The sequence below is a fragment of the Drosophila grimshawi genome, unplaced genomic scaffold, assembly GCF_018153295.1.
Source record: "Drosophila grimshawi isolate 15287-2541.00 unplaced genomic scaffold, ASM1815329v1 contig_1367, whole genome shotgun sequence".
In the NCBI taxonomy this organism is placed as follows: Eukaryota; Metazoa; Arthropoda; class Insecta; order Diptera; family Drosophilidae; genus Drosophila; species Drosophila grimshawi.
Window position 1 is genome coordinate 3,153,261 of NW_025062889.1, and position 20,607 is coordinate 3,173,867.

The 20,607-nt window shown below is 39.1% G+C and overlaps 2 protein-coding genes and 2 non-coding genes across 7 annotated transcripts; 2 read left to right on the plus strand and 2 right to left on the minus strand.

The window, feature by feature from the left end:
• Positions 1–556: 556 nt before the first annotated feature.
• Positions 557–12,057, minus strand: LOC6569004 (transient-receptor-potential-like protein). Of its 3 annotated transcripts, none has more exons than XM_032741123.2 (13): positions 11,506–12,057; positions 8,721–8,872; positions 6,171–6,408; positions 4,974–5,116; positions 4,542–4,914; positions 3,990–4,224; positions 3,501–3,774; positions 3,017–3,409; positions 2,748–2,943; positions 2,516–2,680; positions 1,767–1,986; positions 1,362–1,701; positions 557–1,254 (listed from the first exon to the last, which is right to left on the minus strand). In XM_032741123.2, exons 1-13 carry the CDS (start codon positions 11,524–11,526, stop codon positions 630–632), a joined length of 3,375 nt encoding a protein of 1,124 aa, XP_032597014.1. In that variant the 5' UTR covers positions 11,527–12,057; the 3' UTR covers positions 557–629. The 3 variants fall into 3 exon arrangements, with proteins under 3 accessions (XP_032597014.1, XP_001995049.1, XP_043072276.1); XM_001995013.3 differs by lacking the exon at positions 11,506–12,057 and adding an exon at positions 9,295–9,566; XM_043216341.1 differs by lacking the exons at positions 4,542–4,914; positions 4,974–5,116; positions 6,171–6,408; positions 8,721–8,872; positions 11,506–12,057 and adding an exon at positions 4,313–4,357.
• LOC6569005 lies at positions 6,766–7,954 on the plus strand. 2 transcript variants are annotated; one of them, XM_032741125.2, is made up of 3 exons: positions 6,766–7,010; positions 7,108–7,305; positions 7,417–7,954. In XM_032741125.2, the coding sequence occupies exons 1-3, from the start codon at positions 6,956–6,958 to the stop codon at positions 7,494–7,496; spliced, it is 333 nt and encodes a 110-aa protein (XP_032597016.1). In that variant the 5' UTR covers positions 6,766–6,955; the 3' UTR covers positions 7,497–7,954. The 2 variants fall into 2 exon arrangements, with proteins under 2 accessions (XP_032597016.1, XP_001995050.1); XM_001995014.3 differs by having other exon boundaries at positions 6,808–7,010; positions 7,108–7,954.
• A 4,934-nt stretch (positions 12,058–16,991) lies between the features above and the next one.
• Trnak-cuu lies at positions 16,992–17,064 on the plus strand. The gene has a single exon. It is a non-coding gene; the product is annotated as a tRNA-Lys (tRNA).
• Positions 17,065–17,215: 151 nt separating this feature from the next.
• Trnar-acg lies at positions 17,216–17,288 on the minus strand. The gene has a single exon. It is a non-coding gene; the product is annotated as a tRNA-Arg (tRNA).
• Between the last annotated feature and the right edge of the window lie 3,319 nt (positions 17,289–20,607).

The window sequence follows — 20,607 nt, forward strand, 5'->3', positions numbered from 1 at the left end:
ACATGATCACCTTATTATAACGACTCTTTAAGATTTATTCTTTACAGAAATAAGAATTGGCCCAAGGATGCGGAAAAATATATGTATAATAGATGGAGAAACATATTTTAATAAATGAAAATAGAGAATTAATCGAGATAAGCTTTTTATTGGGTTTCATTTTCGGCCTTATTTCTGCATACAGCCAATCTACAAAATATTTGTTGGAATTATGAAATTATTTTTATATTTTACATTGAGATAAAATCTGAAACTTGGTGTCAGAAAACAACATGTTCGATGTTCCTCGATGTGTAAAATAAACTACGGCCGGATGACTTTGCACGAAAAATGGTGTTTGACCTGCAGTTTTTCATTTAATGATTATTTTATTGAGTGATTTATTTTATTTATTTACGTTTTACTTGTTTCAGGACATTTCCTCTTCTGCAATAGCAAGAAAAACAAAATATCAATTCAATTTGCGATGCGCTTGAGAAATATTTGTGAGTAATAAACTTAAGCTTGTAAAGAGAAACATTTTACATAAATTTAGGTTATAAATAAATAAAATAAATAAGTTTTATTACATATATATTTATATATGTTTTGTATAAGCTTTATCACAAGAGGTCACGCGAGCGGGACATTTAATGATTTGGCCGCTTGGGACTCATGCTTAGAACAGAGCTAACATCGGATATGCTATCCTTATCGAATGCAGCGCCACTTGAAGAGCGCTCATCTAAATCGACAACATGTAAGTCGATGGCAGTTGAATTACTCGACGGCACGCCAATGGACGAGGATGAGGGGAAGTTGCCCCTGCTCCTCATTCGCTCAGCTAGTTTAAATTCCACAGAAAAAGGCATTGTGGTCGTCGTCTTGGCCCGGTTGTTGTTAACTGTTGTTGGGGCAACCGGCGCCGTTGCAGCTATTGTGGCCAATTTGCTGGGGCAGAGAGGCAACTCACGTGTCCGATTGCTGCTGCGACTCTTAGTGGACTGTGGCGCCGGCTTGGATTTCCGGTTGAGTTGCAGTTCCGGTGCCGTATTCGATCTGGACCACTCATTATTGGCAGCCATGGCGCGTCCAGCAACAGATTTTGTAGGTGGTCGCCAGCAGGGTGGCTTCACTCGTGGTCGCTCACAGCTGCTGATCTCATCGCTGATCTGATTGAGCAGCTCCAGTAAAGTGCTGGATTTCTCGTCCACAAACTCTATGCGTATGGGCGACTCGCGGCCCGACGAGCTGCCCGGATTGAGCAGAATGAGCCTGTTGCGAATTCAATTAGAGATTTAAATTGTTAAATGCTGTCGATGTGGATATTGTGCATGCCAATCTAATCTATGGATAACAGAGTCTGTGCTTGGTCTACGTACTTTTTGGCCTCCTCGATGGCCTTGCCCAAATTTTGAAGGCTCTTGCGCTGGTATTTGGTGCTGCGTCCAATCTGTGAGTGCTGCAGCGTGCCATGAAGCACCACATTCCACTTGTGTGTGCTCGACTGGAGGAGCACTGTGCGAGCCACACGCTGGAAACGCTCCCTGGCCGTCTCCTTGGCTGGCTTCGAGGGCACCTTCTCCACTTTGACCTCATGCATTTCACCCTCGCCATTCACATTGCTGAGCAGGTCCTGTTCGCTGCTCGTGTGCACTGGCGCCACCTGGAAGCCCTTCATCAGACGACGCTCCCAGACTTTCGTGCGACGCGGTTTCGTTTCTGTCAAGGACATAGATAAGTATATTTATATATATATATATGTGCTCAGGTGAGTTTCAACTTACGCTTCTCTTTCTTATTCGCTGATGACACATCCAGTCCGCTATTCTCGAATATCTCCAACATTTCGTAGCGCATTGTGCTAATCTCGCTCTTGAGCTCATTGATATCATCCTCGGTGACCGGATTGTCCTCAAACTTGCGATGCATTGCAGAAATATACCGCCAGATCAGGGAATGCATAATATTATCATATTTATTATACTTCTCCTGCTCCTGGCGTTTCTGTAGATGGAAAAAAAATGGAAGTACCTTAATCTTTAACTAGTCCAGTTACTTTAAAATATCACTTTTAGTTTTCCATAAATTTTAAATTGATGGCAATCGAATGTTTTCATTCAAATGTGTAAATAAAGCTGCAGCACTCTAAAATCGAATATTTTGCGGCCGAGAATTGAATATTTTAAATTTCGCTTTTCCGCGCTGACTTCCTCCGTTTTTATTTATTTATTTACATATTCCAGCAATACAATATTTTTATAAAAACTCATCCAGCAGTATTTTTATTTACGTTTTCAGCAAAAGTTAAAATAAGCAGATTTCTGGTTAACAGAAGCAGCCACTATGCTATTTAAATTTGCATTGCGAGTTTTTATTCTGGCAGAAATTTGGGAAACAATAAAATATACTGCCTATTTTTGTACAAAAATTGAAAAAATAATTGCATAAATTCAGTTGCAATAATCTGCAGCTTTGGAATGAACTTATATTTGTTCTAAAAGCTAACTTAAATTCTTACGTTGAAACAACTCACCTTAGAGCGCTGTCGATCAATGGCCTTGCTGGACTTTCGAAACATTCTAATAACCCATTTAACTGAGGGCAGCACATTAAACGGCGGTGGCAATGTGGCACTGTCCTCAAAGTAGCTCATCCAGAGTTTGGTTCGAGCAAATTTCCACTCGGTGTCCGAATGCTCCTGCAAGGCAATAAGAAACATTAAACGTTATTAAGTAGCAGTTTTATGTCATTAGGGCTACACTTACATCAATCATGGCATAGGAATTGGACATCATGGCAATGAGTAGATTCATCAAAACAATCACATTGATGACGCTGTACGAGCCAAACATAAGCAGGCCCCAAAATCGGGTGTATGACTTGATGCCCGTCAGCTCAAAGTCATCGAGGTCAACCATGCCAAAGCTGGCCCAGAACAGCGATTGCGATGTCTCAAACAGACTGCCAAAGGTGAAAGCATTTAGTTAGGATTACACACGCGCTCACTGATAATTAGCTAAATGACTGGACTGACTTGCCAAAGCGTCGCCATTTCATGCAGGAGTCGCCGTGCGAAGCCCAATCCGCCTTCCCATCTGGCAGGACATAGCATTTACTCTTCTCCAGTGCCGAGAAATACCAGAGCAACTGATTGAGGCCACAGGCAAAGGCGAACAGAACGAGGGTGTAGATGAAGAAGAACTTGACAATATCAATGACCATTCGACCCAGCGATATTTGCAGCGGACCCAAGTGTGGATTAATGTTGAACAAATGCACCAGCTTCAAGGCAGAAAAAATGTTAGCCGCCGCAAACAGGCCCTCGGCAATTAGATGTGGGTCAAAGTCGTGCCACTTTTCGCGCGGTATATAGGCCATCTGTGGATCTGTCGCTATTTCCGTTGCCTGCTGGATATAGGCAAAGGCACTGCAAAATGGGAGACGTCGTCAGAACAGTGCTTTCAACTTACAACGTACTTCTTGTGAGTGTGTTTTTTTTTTGTATGGCTTTTTCTTACCGCAGACACATGACGCACACGTAGAGGCTGTTGCGCAGAAAATCGATAAAGTTCCACATGTTACGCAAATACCTCCGCATGCCGACGGCAAATATCTCCTGCACCTCCTCCCATATGAAACCAATCACGTAGAGCACAACGACTATCTCCAACCGGCTGGGCGCCTGGCCCCGTTGTCGTCGCTCCTGCTCTTCAAGCTCGGCCTTCATTCGGGCCGTGCCAAGGAAACGGACAAGCTCATCGTCCGCACGCTGCGAGACCAATATGAGGATAACTGCAATGTAAACAGGACTATAAATAGAATACGGTTGAAAAGACATCTTGCATTTTGTCTTGATATTTTTAACATAAACTGTTTGCTTGGCCAAACAGTCATTTGAGCTCTTAAGCTATTATGCACTCACAACATTGAGGTCTAAGTTTGTTACCTTTTGATAACCTTTTTTCTCAGTGACAACCAACTGTGTATGCCTTTCAAATTGTACTCACTCAGGAAGAACACATAGGATGAGGCATGGATGAGGAACTTCATAAACGGCTTTCGCATCAATTGACCCGTTCGACAGTTGGGCGCACACATATAGATGAAACAGTAGATTGGAAACAGCATCGCCACCTGGGCAATGCAAATGAATTTGTCCACGAAGCACTTGCGCCTGAATCCGGGCAGTCCCTCATACCAAATTGACGACAGCAATTGCTGTATATTCGAATGGGCCACAAACTGCAACGAAAAATCATACCAAATAAAAAAAACAGAAATTTCACTTTTTTTTGGGGGGGTTTTTGGAAAATATGTCAGAAATGTTTACTGTTTGCACATCTTTTTTATCAGCACACATTTCAGTGGATTTGTCTGATGTTAGCTTTGACATAAATTCAATACCTCGATTGATAGACTGATAAATAGAGATATTTAAGACAGAGAATTCTGAGAGCTAAACCATCTATAACAAAACTTAAATTTTATTAATTGTTTGGAAGATTTATATATATGACTATGGAAATATTTGATTTTACTTTCATTTTGTTCATGCTTACCGTCTTCTGCTTATAGGAAATTGCCTGCACGAGTCGCGTAAGACTCATGCGATCACCGGGCTCATAGGAAGATGTGTTCGGATCATAGTTCAATATTATAGCCAGCTCATTGGAGGAGCGCGTTTGATCCAGTAGAGAGCAGGCGAATTGCTGGCACTGCCTACGCAGTTCCATATACTCCGCCGTGCACTCCTGCTCGGTGAGCGCGAGATTGCGCAGTTCCCAGGACAGCTGAAAGGCGGTCAGTATGGGATCGTTGGAGGTGAGACAGATGAGCGAGGGACTGCATAGGGCACGATAGATATTCACGCGTGAGAGCGAGTGCCGCAGCGAATCTTCGTTAATAAGACGCACGCACTCCTCACAGCCGCAACTGTAAAAGTAATGATAACAATAATAAAAGGAGAAATAAGAGATGAGGCAACCACTTACCGTATATCATGTGGCACTGGCACCGCCGCACCCCGATCCAAAAGTATGCGCAATATCTCAAAGTTATTCTTGTGCGCGGCCAGCATCAGTGGAGTTATGTCCGGTGCGAACATTGCCGCATTTATGTCCACCTTCTGCCAGCTCTGCAAAAACGATATTAGCCCAGTTAAGATGCTTAAGAAGGTTAAGGTGCTGCTCAAGTGACTCTCCTCCATCTTTCAACATGTGTGTGCGTGTGTGTGTGTGTGTGTGTGTTGTATTCCTGCTCGTTAAACGTTTTTATTGCATATGCCTTACAATTGTAATTTTCACACTTCAATTGCGTCCAATGGCTGCTTAATGAAGCGTATTCTCGTGTGCATAAATATGTCTGTGGCGCCACCGAACTCTGCCTCACTCTCTCCCCCCTTATCTCGTACAACTTTATTTGCAAAAAAAAAAAAAAAAAAGACAAGTTTAACAGAAATAACTTGGTCGAAGTTTGTATATCCTTGGGTACAGAGAAATTTGTACTCATGAATAATATCGCAATCTAATGCAAGGCCTTTGTTCTGCGAATGCTTATACATACATATGGTATATATATCATTTGTTATATACGTAATAACTTGATCAGAACTTGAACAGTGTTAGCTGTAATATAATCAGATATTTAAATTGACTTCGACCAATTCCGAATTCATAAATAATTCATAGAATTCATTATTTACAAACAAAGTTTCTAGTTTCTAGCTAAAACTGACAAATAATTGAGAAAATAAAAAAAAAGATTTCCCTTATGGGCTTAACATATTCCATAAAAAATGCATAATACCCCAAGCAAAAGTGACACAGACATGTATAACACTAGTGGGAGGAGGAGGAGGAGGATGAGGAGTGAGTATGACAGAAGGAAGCGTTGGTAAACGGAAGCGTTGTCCGCTTATCGCACACTCCCAATTCCAATTCCAATCCCACAGCCAAGCACCAACCCAATCCCAATCCCAAACCCAATCACTTCAGCGTCTGTCATGTACGTGCCTAACGAGGCCACGCAAAACTGATTAAAATCGTATTAGCTTCGGTTTTTGAGACAGCAGCCGAAAGCCGGGCCACTCGATGTGTGCCACAAATTAGCTGAGTGCAGCATACTATAATAGAGGTGAAGGAGGCCAGAGTCGGGTCGAAGTCAGATGAGGTGTGGTAGATATTACTTACGTAGAGCTCGCCCTCCTTGAATATGAGCTCCTCGTGCTCGAGCAGCAGCTCAACGGCCTCAACGAACTCCGCATTGATGGCATGCAGCAGGGCATCTTTTGTCTCCACGCCCATGATAACCAGCAGCTCGACCATCTCCAGGTTCTCGTTATCAATGGCCACCGTTAGGGCTCGCCTGCCCAATGGATCCATGCAATTGATATTGATATGCTGCTGTCGCAGTGCCTTCTGCAGTATTCTGAAGTAATTAAAACAGCAACAGCAAAAAAAAAAAGTACAGAAAATGTTTTGAAAATTGTCGAAAATAACTTTTACTTTTCTTGTAAAACTTTTTAATTATGTGCGTCCTCCACAGACAAAAGTTTGCCAATCAATCGAATGGCATTGAAGGAAATTTTAGAAATTTCAACAGTATTTGTCTTTAAAAGTGGCAACTAGTTAAGGTACAAAACTCAACGAATTTAATATTTAAAAGTGTGGCAAGTTTTCAGGCACTGGTTAAGTAAGTAAGTATTTCGTGATGCGTTTTGCAACACTGTTCGAATAATTGGTCAGGCAACGTAGTCGCCTGTGATTTGCTGCTTGTCAAAATATCCAAAACATTTTTGCTGAGCTGCAGAAATCTCAACAAAATTCATTTCACAATCGTTCGTCAACAAAAATTGTTGTACAAAATTCAAAGACAAAAAAAAACCCCGACATATATGCATATTAAATAAAACGCCGAATATAAAACCATTTGGCTATTAAATTATTTGTAAAACAAATTCAAAACAAACTAAAATATGGACGCTGCTTCAGGTCAGGGCATGGTCATCAAAATGGCACAAAAGAATAAGGGTGAGTTGTGTGTGTTGTGTGGCCCCAGGCCTACCCCGTTTCCAAACTGTCGGAAAAGTAAACAAAGGGTATATATCTTAATTCATTAATTGATTAGAAACACAAACTGGTAAACTGGGTGGCGTCGATTGGCTAACATCGACCTCAAATATCGATGGACACGAGCCGAATCCAATGCCGGGCATAAGTCGCATCTCCTGGCAGTTCTTTAAGGATCGCGAGGAGGAGCTCTATCGCTATGCCTGCCAGCTAAAAGGGATACGCGTGCAGCGCGAGGAGGATGGAGATGAGGAGGGTGAGTCCATTGGCTCCGAGGAGGATCCACCATCGCCACATTATCGTTACACACTCGACGAAATGAAGAGCTACAATCCCTATCGTTTTATTAACTTTAAACGCTAAACAGGAACGAGCAAGAGCAAACGCAACAGCAACAGCAAAAGCAACAGCAAAAGCAGCAGTCAGAAACCAAACCAATCAATATAAGAAGCAACAGCAAAATACGCAGAAGCAACAGCAAAATACAGAGAAGCACACAAATAACGAAGAAACCAAGCAACGAAGCAACCAATCAACCAAGTAACCAGAAAAGCAGCAACAACGTCTACACTCTACACCGAGTTAAGAGTTTGTTACCCCCTACTTACTTTTGCTCACACTTTTTACACTTTCACACGATTTAACATCAGAGTATGGCAAGCAAATGTATTCAGAAGAGCGGATCTATCATTACAAGCTAATTGTAATATTTCAGGCGGAGAACAATTGATAATTGTCAACAAAGTTACACTGCACAATGTTTATTTATTGTTTTTATACTTTTTACATTCGCACTGTTTTACAAATACCAGATTAGCGGCAAATAGGAACCAATCTGCGATTATTGTAAAACATATTCAAAACAATTAAAGATTGTTCATAAATGGTTATTCATGCCAACCAAATTCTTGTTTTTTTTCTTGACGGTGATTTCTGAGAAATGAATTTGAATTATGCATTTGGAATTTTATTGAACTTGACATGACATCTAAAGAATCTGACACTATTACTTAAAGTTACTTTAAGCAAAGTACACTTTCTCAATATTTCTTATTTTGAATAAATAATTTCATTTAATCCAGTAGATATGAAATTACCTTATTCCATGCTTACATTCAATTTACTTTAATTTTCTACATTCTCAGAAATTTATTTAAAAGTTTGTGCCAATAAACAGAGCGAAAATTAATTGTAAATTTATTAAAATGCGCTTGTGAGTGGCATTGAAGTGGCAAACGGTACTCAAGCCCGCATATTGCTTATTAAGTGGCACATAAGATGATTCCCCAAGGCAAACAAACAGGCAGCTATGCAAATAATTGAAACCACCCAAAAGCACACACACACACACTCCAGAAACCGGAGTTGTGTTGATAGGATTTTGCGTTTCCTGTAGAGAGCTCTACACATATCGTCCTTGGGGGAATACGAATACGGAAACGGATACAGCCCATCGACACCTGCGTGTCCCTTGACGCACCACTCACCAAAAAAACAAACTGCCATCTTCAGCACGTCGAAGTTTAAATACCCTATGAAGTCATCATGATAAAATTACAGTTGCCTCTGTAAGAGTATCCAAAATATAGCCACAAATATGATATTCGAGTTCAAAAAAGAAGCAAAATGAACGAAAACGGGGGAAAAACACGTCACTTGGATGGCACTCACCTGCGCACATTTGGTATATCGCCTCGCTCGACGGCGAGCAGGAATTTCTTCTCCTCGAGCAGCAAAGGTTGCGGTAATCCCAGCGGCACACAACAGCCGCCCACAGTTTTAGGGGCGCCACCACCAGAGGCATTCAAGCCACCCGGCGGCAACTAAAAAAAGGACCAAAACAGAACGGTGTCAGTATGTAAAAATACGCGTAGGTGTAAATAAATAAAAAATAAAAATAAAAATGCCAAAAAAAAAGCTTACTCAGAAAATAGCAGCGAGGACAAGAAGAAAATAAACATAAACATATAGGGAAATTAAGTGCAAAGTGTTGAAATGGTTGGTTGGCTGCTTTATCTGTGCCACTTAAATGGCATGGAAATGAAATGTGTGCCTTTTGGAGCGTTTAAGCTAAGTGCCAGCATCAGCCACAACAGCAAGAGAAATCCCAAAATAGTGGCTAATACGGCGTATGCGTAACCTGCAAATCGGTGCGAAAACGAGCTGGCAGCTACTTGTTAGGTGTAGCGTGTATCTTGTATCTTTAAGATACACAGTAGTTTATCAACAGCCATTTAATACTTACGCCCATTGGTTGCTTCTTCTTGCGACCCATGTTTATTAGTGTGTACGGGGTGTGTGTGTGTGTATCGGGGTGTGTGTCGGGGTGTGTGTCTGGGTGTATTATGTGTAATTCACTTAACAAAAAGTGTCGTGTAATTTATTTGTGTCTCGTGTTGTTGGTAAAAGTTTCTAAAGCTCGCTTAACACTGCAGTTCATTTATTGCAACTTCTTTTTTCAGCTGCTTGTCAACGTGTGGGCTTAAGCTAAAAACACACACACACACACAGAGATTGGAAGACATACACACACACACACACACAACAAAAAGCCAAACCCAAAAACTCACAAAACACTAAGCTCCTGTGAATGCAACTTTCAAGTGAAGTTATTCTAGCCTTTTTTGATCACTGTTGTTTCTAGATATATGCGTGTGTGTGTGTGTGGTGTGTGTGTATGTGGTGTGTGTGTTTGCAGTTGGTTTTTGTCTTGGTTTTTATGGTTTTTGGTCAGCATCTGTTGAAGCATGTCCCCTAAGCTGTTTATAATTTCAATTTATTTTTATTTCATTCGCTTTTTACCACAGCTCATCGGGTAAGCTCTTTATTTTTAACTGCCATATGCATTTTATGCATTTAATTTTCAGCTATTTAAGCTGTGAAATGTCTTTTTTTTAGACAGACATTTTAGCGTTTTTTTTAGTTATTTAATTTTTATTTTATTCACAGCACATTTCGACGGCTCAATTATTGTTGAGCTTCGAAACATATTTTTAACATTCTGCTTGAATTGAGAAATTAACCTGAGTATTAAGTGGCAGAATATTTATATATATTTAGATTTTGCTGTATTTATATATTTTTAATTCGCATTTACAATATTTGCATATTATGTTTTTGATTTTTACTTGAACATTTGCACATCAGATCACAACTAAAAATGTATTTTCAAAACCGCACACAAAAATGTATTTCTATCAATTTGCATTTTCCTTTCAATTGCATATACGTTTTTCCCATTTTCAATTGCCTTGTTGCGTTTTTTCTTCATCGTTCAGCTGTTATTTGTGCAATTGTTTATGTGCCAAAATTAATGAATTGCCCTTTTGTTTACATGGGTCGTGTGGGCAACCAACTGTTTTATTTCACAAATAACTCAATAAACATTCACAATTTTATATCACACTTTAAGCACTCCATTCGATTTCGGGCAGATCAACTAACTGACACTCTTGCCGGGACTATTTACAAAAATAAATAAGAAAATAAATCTCAATCATGAAAATGTCATGTTGATTTTTGCAATTTTTGACCAATCGTTGCTTAAATATTTGTGTGAATTTCTTTCGGAAGTTAATTTAAATCTGACTTTGCGCGTCTGCATTTCAAACGGTTTCCATTCCCATAAAAAATGTGTGTGTGTTTTTTTTTAATGTGTGGCTCGTAAAAAGTGGCGCATCCGTTGATGTCCGCAGCGGTTATATATGAATGTGTGTGTGTGTGTGTTTGCGGGAAGCATTGTGAGTAGCCAGACAAAAGCCAGCAACTGCATTGTTTAATTAAGTTAATAGAATTATAAGTGTGACTCGCACATTTGTCATTTAACATATCCTCCTATACATATATATATACGCTTTTTTTATTATTCTTCCGTTTTCCTGGGAAGGCAACACATAAAACTGACAACATAAATTTGGTTTTATCTGCAAGGCCAGCTGATATAAGTTGATATATATTTATGTTATATATATGCGCTTAAAGGCTGACTTTGACATTTGGGAATTCGAATTTATTGCAATTTATTGCAATCAAGTTAAGCTAGTTAAGCAATTAGTGTTTACTACTTGGATTATTGAATTTCAGACAGCGTTAATCCCATCGACTTCTGAAATGTAAGTCATGATTGTTGGGGAAATTTCTTCAACTAAAATATATATATATATATATATAATATAATCTATAATATATTTTCATCTATTTAAAAATGAATCAAAATCTAATTAAGTTTAACTTGAAGCACGTTTTTATATAAAAAAACAAGACAATAAAATTTTAAAACTGTATTCTAAAGCTATTGTATAAGTAATGGACATGGATTCTAGACAATATTATAGTCAGAGTATATAGCATATAACTACAAAGTTATTTTGGATCTATAGGGGAGTCAAACTTTAAACTTTATACATTAGGGAAATTCTAGAAATTTACAATAGAAACCTTTTGTGTTATTTTATACCTGATTCAGAAACATTTTCATCTTAATGCTTGAAGTTTTATATAGTCTGCAAGTTTGACACTCTTTTGCTCACGTCGCAGGTTTGGTTAGCAGTCAATTCAAATAGTATGCAACAGAATTGCAGCAGGTATTGCTAACACACACACGTACACACACACACACTCAAAATCACACACACACACACACACAAACACAGACACTCTCAATACACGTGCATGCAATGCTTAAGCACAATGACCGGCAGCTGCTTTGTTAAAGCAACTCTTTCGCTCTCTTTCGCTCTATTTACTGCTCTCTCTCTCTCTTTCTCTCTCTCTCTCTCTATCTTTCTGTGCCGGGCTTGCTGGTAACATAATTCACTTGGCCGGTGGAACACTTAAGCCACTTACTTCTTGCATTCTGGCGCACAGAAACGTGTGCAATTGTTCAGCTTTGCCGCACAATGGTCGCAGAAATTTCATGTGGCTTAGAGAGCTACTAAAAAATATTGTGGTTTAACTTTTGTATTGCATACGGTTCAGCCGCAACTATTTTTTATACAATTTATATACATATATGGACTGTCCTTATTTTATTTGTTAATATTTTTTTCTTTCAGCAGCACAAACAAAAAACATCGTGGCGTTCCGTTCTGCGCACTTTGACACAATGTGAGGTCCGCGAATTTTATGTGGCCAGCGTTTTGCGGTTGCGACTCTGGCTTTGGCTGCCGTACAGAAATTTATACCATTTCCCAGGGGGCCAGATCGGGCGTTGTGGCTAATTTAATTAGACTAAAACGTCAAATATTTGTTTTCGTTTTCATGTAGTTTGAATACCAATACCAATCCCGATACGATACATTAGAAACGCCTTCGACTAGTCCATGTACTTGAACCCGAGACACTCTTGTTCTTGTCGTTATTGCTTTAGATCACCTGTCGCGTCCGTCATATGTCTGGGATCAAGACTCTAATCAACAAGTTAGGGCCTTGTTGGTTGCTTTTGTTGCCTTTTGTCGCTTTAAGGCGATTAGTAGGAAAACGCATGCAAAGTAGGCAACAATTCAATTACAACTAATTTTGCTGTGATTTCATTTTTGTATTGTGGCTGTTGCCAACGACTACTTAAATATCATTTGGTTGAGTGTGTCTAATAAACGTCCAGCAGTAAATCATTGAAATATTATATATGAGCTGACTATAAAAGCTGACTTTAATAATTAAACCTTATTTTTGATTTCCAAGTACATTTAATAGACTTCCAACTGATATATGTCAGCCAAATCAAAAGAGAACTTTAAGTGCAACTCAACTCTACAAACATATAAATAAATAAGATAAATAAACAGATGATATGTTAAAGTCTTAGATAATAAAAACATATCCTTTTTCTTTCAGAAAATAAAGTGAAAACTTTCCAAGCTTATTTCTGTAATGCACAGGAATGCACACAACAATGTCAAATCAGTTAAACTAGCTTTGACACCCACAAGAGACAACAAACAACAATAACACACACATATGCAAAGATACATACGTGAAGGTATTTGAGAGATTGTTCCAAGCAAACTTAAATTAGCATTTCATATTTACCAGTTGATCAATAATTGTGTGTGGCCCAAAGGCAGCCTTTTGACTGCCTGACATAAATACGTTTTGGGCCAAACCCAAACCTGAAGATGCCCAAAATGCCGAAAGCAAATGTAAAGCGCATGATTCGTGCATCAGGAAACCGGCAGGCAAACAAAATTAAATCAAAAATCTTAAACTGGATTTTGAAGAGAATACAAGTAGCAACAAAGCAAGCAGCAAGCAGCAAGTAGCAAGCAGCAGAGGCAAGCAGCAGAGGCAAGCAGCAGAAGCAACCAACCAGACAACCGACAACAATTGAGCCAAGAAGCCCTTGCTACTGCTGATGTTGCTGCTTTAGAGCTAAAGCCAAGCAAACAAACAAATAGCAGAGGAGCTGGCAACGGGTTCTGCTGAAGCCACATAGCAACGCACACACACACACACACACACACATACACAAACAAACAGATAGGCATGGCTGAGAGCACGTAAACTCATTTAAACGCACACACGCGCAAACAGTTGGCTGTAGCACAGGTGGCAGCTGGCTTGTGGCAACCATGACTGCCGCAAGTGTGTGTGTGTGTGCATGTGTGGGCGTGTTGGTATGTGTTTCTTTTTCACACACTGCGAATTTCAGCGGGCAATGAATTGACAACAGCCAGTAGCATGCAACAGGAGCAGCAACAGGAGCAATAGCTCAGTTTTGAACAAAGTACAACCAGAAGAAGAAAAATAAGACTGCCAACTTATAAGCAGGTCCCTATCTCTCTCTCTCTCTCTCTCTCTCTCTCTCTCTTTCGCACTTATATGCAAACAGCAACTAAATAGCATAGTTACAAGCACACAATATGATAAATTTCTATGTAGAAAAAACAGCTGCCTCCACAGATAAAAAGCAAGCATTTTGCGGTTGCAGCTGTGCTGCATGTGTGGTAAATAAAATTGCATTCAATATTTTTGTTTCGGTTTTTTTGTTGAAGTTTTTGATGAGATTTTTGAGGCAAACTCTGACTCCGTCTTTTGTTTGTGCTGGCTTTCAATTTATGGCTGCTGCGTTGCATTTGCCATAAATTGCATCTTCTCTTTTGTCTTGTGCTGCATTATTTTTGCCACAGCACGTTCATAATTATGTACATTGATTTACCGCGATGCAAAGGTGCCACGGAGTCGCTGCACTTTTCACAAAAGGTGTCGTGATAATCTAGTCAAAAATATGCTACCATAAAATCCTTTTCATAAATTTATGAGCGTCAACATAATACAGCTTTCTACTTCAAGCTTGCAGCTGGCTTAAATGGGATTATATGCAGTATTACTCGAACCATGTTATATTTAAATGTATACCAATTAAACTGTAGAGATAGTTTAAAGACCTTGCTGATTACTTAAAGGAAAGAAAATATAATTAATAACTAACTATTTAATGTGTTATCGGTTATGCTGTGATGGTACCAGAACTAATAACTGGCTATAACAAAAATCTTGAAAATCAGCTTCGATATTGAATTCAATCGATAAAGTGGCAGCTCCAGTTACTTTCAAATATTTAACATTATATGCTGCAAGTGCATTTGCAAAGGAAATTTCAATTTCCAGCTGGCAAACCAATTTTGATTGTTTTCTTCTTGCTGCACAATTTGGCATTGCATACTTTTGAGCGCATCTGTTTAATTTATTTGCCGGCTACGCTCTCTCTATCTCTCTCTGTCTCTCTCTCGATTTTTCACACCCTCTCTTGGGTGTGGGTGTGAAATAAGGTAACGTCATCAAGTTGAACTGGCCATTTGCGTTGGCATGTGCGCAATTCATAAATATTTATTTTGTTCGCTTTTGTGCGCTGGCATAGCACAATCCAATCCATTGGCGTGACCTTTCCATTAAGCGAAGGAATGCGGAGATTTATCAATGAATGAATTGTCTGCTTGACTTTAAGTTTAATCGAAATAAACAAACAAAAACTTGTTTTGCTTGCTCGGCACAAATCCGTGTTGGCCACGCAACAAAATATCCACAGTCCTTGAGGTAAAATAAATTTCCTGCAATTCATGACAGCAACAGCAGGGGCTGTGCTAAGGTATCGGCGAGGGCGTGGTTCGCAAATACGTGCCAAGACACGAAACTTTGGGGAAAAAGGATTAGAGGCAGGACTGGCGGACTGAGACACTGGGTGTATCGAGTAGGTGGAGCTTAGCCGGAAAATGCTCAAAGAATTTAAAAGGCAATCAAATTAAATTGTTTTTGCGGCACACCGCAAAAGTTATTCGGGTTCAGTTATATAGAATATAGAACACCACCTGGCAAATAATTTGCATTTTGTATAAAATATAAATGTTGCTTGTTATTTGATAAACGAGCGCTCAGCTGCCTGACAAAAATGTCAATTAAATTTATTTATATGCAAGCGCAAATCAAGCGAAATTCTTTAGCTGTTTGACGTAGCCACAAAAATCGGATCCAATTCAATATCCAACTCGAGCACCTATAAATACTCAGCTGACCATTTGTTTACGTGGGCAGCCAATTAGACGTAAACAACAGTCGCCGGAAGTAGGCCACATAAACAACAACCACATCCCATTACATTAACAACTGCAACAACAAAAGCAGCAACAACAAAAGCAGCGGCAGCAACATCAACAATTATATTGAGGCAACAAAATGTCTTGGGGCATGATGGATACTAAGATGTTCATCACACATAGGCCCAAAACACATATACAGAATATGCATAAATAAAGATTCATAACTACATTTATATCCACAGATTTGCCACTCAACTATGCTACAGGTTATAGTTGATACAAAGTATTCTCGTCACTTTCTTGACTATGACAGAACTTCCTTTGTGGCACACAAACAACACGAAGAATTTTGCAACTATCTTAACTATGTTAGTAAGCATACTCAATCATATACCCACTACCCTCGTCTTTGCTACAGGGTATTTGTAGCAGCTGAAATAGTTGCTCACTGAGTCACATGTGATGTGATGCATTTTTGCTGCCTGCTGTGATGATTGCGTATCTTTGTCATTGTGCCACTTTGACACAAGTTCAAGCGACAAGGTCCACAAGGCTCATAAATTTGTAGCGCTTCGAGCCACGTTAACATTGATTTCTGGCTGTCAACGCGCTGCAAAAGGCCAAATGCCACTAATTTTAATAATAAAGCAAGCAGCAGCAGCCACATCTAAACATATATATCTAGATATATATATAGATATTTATATATCTATATACATATATAAATATATAGCTACTTATGTGCGTAATGTGTCGTAAAATGCGGCGCCATCTACAAGAAAAAGAGGAACAACAACAACAACAATATGGAGAATCGACCGCAGCTGCAGTCAACGACTCGTCGACGACCTTAGAATGAAAAGCGAGCGAGTGAAATGTTTTTCCATCCATATAGCATAAGAATTTAAGCGAAATATGCTTGTGTGGAAATTAAATAATTTATTTTGCCATTTGTCTACATGCTTTGCATATTTCCCATTTATGACCCAGAAAAAATAATTGCGGCTAAAACAACTCAAAGGCAAAAGAAAAAATCGCACGCTGAGATGAAAAGCGTACAGAAAAACGACTTGGGAATAGATGGCCAAGTTAGAAGACGCTATGCGGCTAACGAAAGAGTAAAATTTATCAACTGTGCACGGCATGTGTTGTCTATGGCTGTGTGTGTGTGTGTGTATATGTTTAGTGTGTGCGTAATGTGTGTAGTTTAGCGCAAGGTCGCCTCGTGCGTTAAGAAGGTATAGCTAGAGATGCAAAGACTAACTAAATCAACATAATGGCAATCAATAAATAAGAATTTAAACTAATACGAATTCAACTGCAAGGTTTTTGCCGAAGTATTTGATATTTATAAATATTTTAATTAATTATATTATGTTTTAAGATATTCGCACAGGCCTATCAACATGCCCGGCTAGCTCAGTCGGTAGAGCATGAGACTCTTAATCTCAGGGTCGTGGGTTCGAGCCCCACGTTGGGCGAAAATAACTTTTTTGATCTCTCATTTTTATTGACGATCTTAAAAACTAAAGCTTTAACAAGTTCTAATATAAATAAATATAAAACAGATCATTTTGCAAACAACTCATAAAAAATGTAGCTATTTCTCTTTCTCAAAAAAAGCTCATTCAACGATCCTGCCAGGAGTCGAACCTGGAATCTTCTGATCCGTAGTCAGACGCGTTATCCATTGCGCCACAGGACCGATTTTGCAGGCTGAGTATCAACATTTTAGTTAAAAAACTATACATAATTTTTATATTTATTGAAGAAACTCAAAACATTTAAGAAAACTGTTATTTCTGATTTGTAGGTATTTCAATAAATAAAATATTCGGCGACAACCTGTAACCGTTTGCAAGGCAACGGAAAAATCGAATACATTTATTGTATTCCTGTTGTAACTCACGTAGAGCAAATGCCGCCCAGCTCCTAAGGCCACACCCACGCAGAATTGGGGCTAATGGACCATTGCTGTGTGGCAGGCAATGCCGAGAGATTCAGTTTATAATTAGCTCCAAAGAAGTTTAGCGAGGTAAAAACACACATTGGCTTTTGTTGCGCCAACAACCAGCAGCAATGCAGCAGGCACATTACAAAACAAGTGAGCAACTCATTAATAAGGTATGCTCAACGCTTATAATACCCTATGTGTGATTTTAGTCTGATTGTAAATATCAAAAAGATACTAAACACAAAACTAAAATTGTTTTAGAGATGAGCTGAATGCCTATAAGCCATAATAAGCACTCTGAAATATGTCAAAGGCAAAGTAAACATAGCATTAAGCATATGATATTGTAGAGTAAAGAAATAGCTTCCCTAAAATATATTCTACGGGGCATCAAATAAAAAAAAACTCACGCCGAACACACATGAAAATTGTTTCGAAAATTGTGCACGAACTAATACGAAAATAGCGCCACGAGGCGTTGTTGGCTGACCGAAAATGTTTCAAGCCGAAAAACTTGATTGAAATTTTACATAAAAATTCTTTTTGTCGAAACAGTTGAATGTGCAACGAGCAGCCGTGCGGTGTGCAACAAATCTGTGCATTCGACGAGGCAAACAATCGTATCAAAATAGTGCAATACTGATATGTCAAAATGAACGTTAAACAAAAAGTGAGCTCAAAAAAAAAAAACAAATAAGAAATCAGACAATGAAATAGAAAATAGATTGCTAAAAAACAAATGAAAATGCAGCCGATTGCTAAATGATTTCGTGCACACTAAATAAGAGACAGAAGTTTTTGTGTTTTGTTTCCTTTTTTCGAATGCATTTTTGGGCAACGGCGGAAGCGACAACAAAAATAGCAAAACAAAAACGTGCCGTGTGCGCGATTTTCGATTTTCAAAGTGGAAAAGTGGAAAAAAGAAAAATAGAAAAAATGAAGAAAAAAACGCGAAAAGAGAGCATCCGCTGCGTTTAGTGCATTTAAGGGATTTACATTATTTAAAACAAAGCTAGCCGGGCGGCCAGTCAAAACAGAGGACTAAAACCGTTGCCTTAGCCCCAAGTCACTTTATAGTGCAACAAAGCCGAATGCATTTGCTAGACCTTTGCAAATCAAAACGTGGTTTAGAGTAAAGCCCCCTCCCGCCACCCGCCACCCACTCATGCTGCTGGACCCGGCTATAGAGACCTGTCGACAGCCATGTAACCCGTTAGGCAACGTACACATCACAAGTGCTCAGACAGCGTTTTGTTTATTTGCTTTTGGCCAGAGCGTTGCAGCTGTCCACAGGCTGCAGGCCAAAAAACATAGCGTATACGTAATTTTTTTATGGCCAAGGCTTCGTGCGGCCGACAGCTGTGTTTTGCTTGGGCAACTTAGTTGGTAGTATTATTGTTTACGTTAGACGCTTTAAAGCAATTTAAGATGGAAAACCCAACCAAAGCACAATGTCAGCCAAGTTAGTCAGTTAGTCTCTTGTTCCGCCTCGTTATCTATCTTTCTCTATCGCTCTCACCCTCTCTCGCTCTCTCGCTCTCACTCTTCCCCTTGGATGACGCATTTTTAATAGCCGGCTGTCCGGCAATTAAGCATTCTTCCGTTCGATAAGATAGGCAGCAGCTTTTTGACTGTTTTGGGAGGTGTGTTTGTGTGTGTGTGTGTGGCTCTTATCAGGCATGATGTTAACCTATCCAAATTTAGCAAAAGCGTAATTTAATAATGTCGACAATGAGATAAAGTTAAAATATTCAACATGTGCCCCCACAGGCTCTAAGAGTTGGCAAATATTTGAAAATCACACTTGAGCTAAGATCTAAATGGCCTTAAGCCTTAAAGTCTATATAACAAATCAGTATTTATTAAGCTTTATGCAAGCTTTAATGAGATCTTCACAGCAAACAATGTTTAATTGTTTTACTGTTCTTAATGGGAACTTAGATTAGTTAACAATGTTTTATCTTCTGCTTGCTCTGAATCACTTTCCTCAATTAGCCCAATTACGTTCATAAATGATTAACAATCAAAATGTAAAATATTCTATCTAAAATAGAATAAAATTGTATTATCTGCAACTAAATTTCATATCAGTCGAAGCACATTTAATGTCAACAGAGAACAGCACAAACTAAATTTAGTTATCAGTTGAATTAACGTGTTTAGTAATTTCTTGTTAGTAATTTCACCAGTATATAAAAATAGAAGTATACAATCTATAGCTATATCAATATTATTTCAACAGTTCTTTACAGCTAGAACTTAACGCTTTACCCGATCAAAAGCCAAATCTCAATGAAGGTCAATGATGATGACATAAGCGAGAACTAAAAGATAGATAAACAGATAGAACACTTAGCCAACAAAAAACGTGACACAAACGCAACGTAAAAATGCAGCTGACAGCGGCAACAAGTTGCAAAGAAAAAAGCCACTAATAAAAATGCAGAAAATTGTGTCTGTATGTGTATGTGTGTGTGTGTGGCAGATAAAAAGACGCCAGACACAGCAGTGGAAAAGGCAGGGCAATAGGAAGCTATATGCTAACCAGGCCATATTCATGCACACATATTTAGACATGCATATAGTATATATATATATATATATGAATACGACAAGTAGGTGGCAAATATGTTGCCAAAAAAATAAAGAAGGAAAATCACACAACAAAAATGTATTAAACGATTGCCAGAGACCAAGATGAGAGCGACTACTCCCAATAGAACGAGAGAGAGAGAGAGAAAGCGGGCAACATACAAATCGCTTTGCAATTTATTTTTATAACCAAACAGGCAAAGATACAGAAGAAGACTACAGAATAGAGATACAGCTAGAGCTAGTTGTGTATTTGTATCTGTATCTTCTTTTTTTTATTTATAGATAGGCATAAAAACGCGAGCGAGCTAGCGAGCTAGCGAGTGCTGAGAGTCGAGTCGAGTCGATCGGCGACAAGTCGTGCCGGCCCCGCTTCTTTCAACCACCCCTGGTGCTGCTGCCTGCTATCAGGCAAACACACACATTTATAATTGAGCAGCGGCAGCAAAGAGTGCTCGCAACAAAGGCAACACACAAA

What these genes read in the sequence shown, in the direction of transcription:
- LOC6569005 (XM_001995014.3), top strand. Translation starts at nt 6,956, where the DNA reads ATGGACGCTGCTTCAGGTCAGGGCATGGTCATCAAAATGGCACAAAAG. An exon ending in AATGGCACAAAAGAATAAGG is followed by an intron (nt 7,011 to 7,107) that starts GTGAGTTGTGTG and finishes TTAATTGATTAG; the next exon opens with AAACACAAACTGGTAAACTG.
- LOC6569004 (XM_001995013.3), bottom strand. Translation starts at nt 9,324, where the DNA reads ATGGGTCGCAAGAAGAAGCAACCAATGGGC. An exon ending in GTGTGCGTCATGTGTCTGCG is followed by an intron (nt 3,410 to 3,500) that starts GTAAGAAAAAGC and finishes CCCATTTTGCAG; the next exon opens with TGCCTTTGCCTATATCCAGC. An exon ending in TTGATCGACAGCGCTCTAAG is followed by an intron (nt 1,987 to 2,515) that starts GTGAGTTGTTTC and finishes TTCCATCTACAG; the next exon opens with AAACGCCAGGAGCAGGAGAA.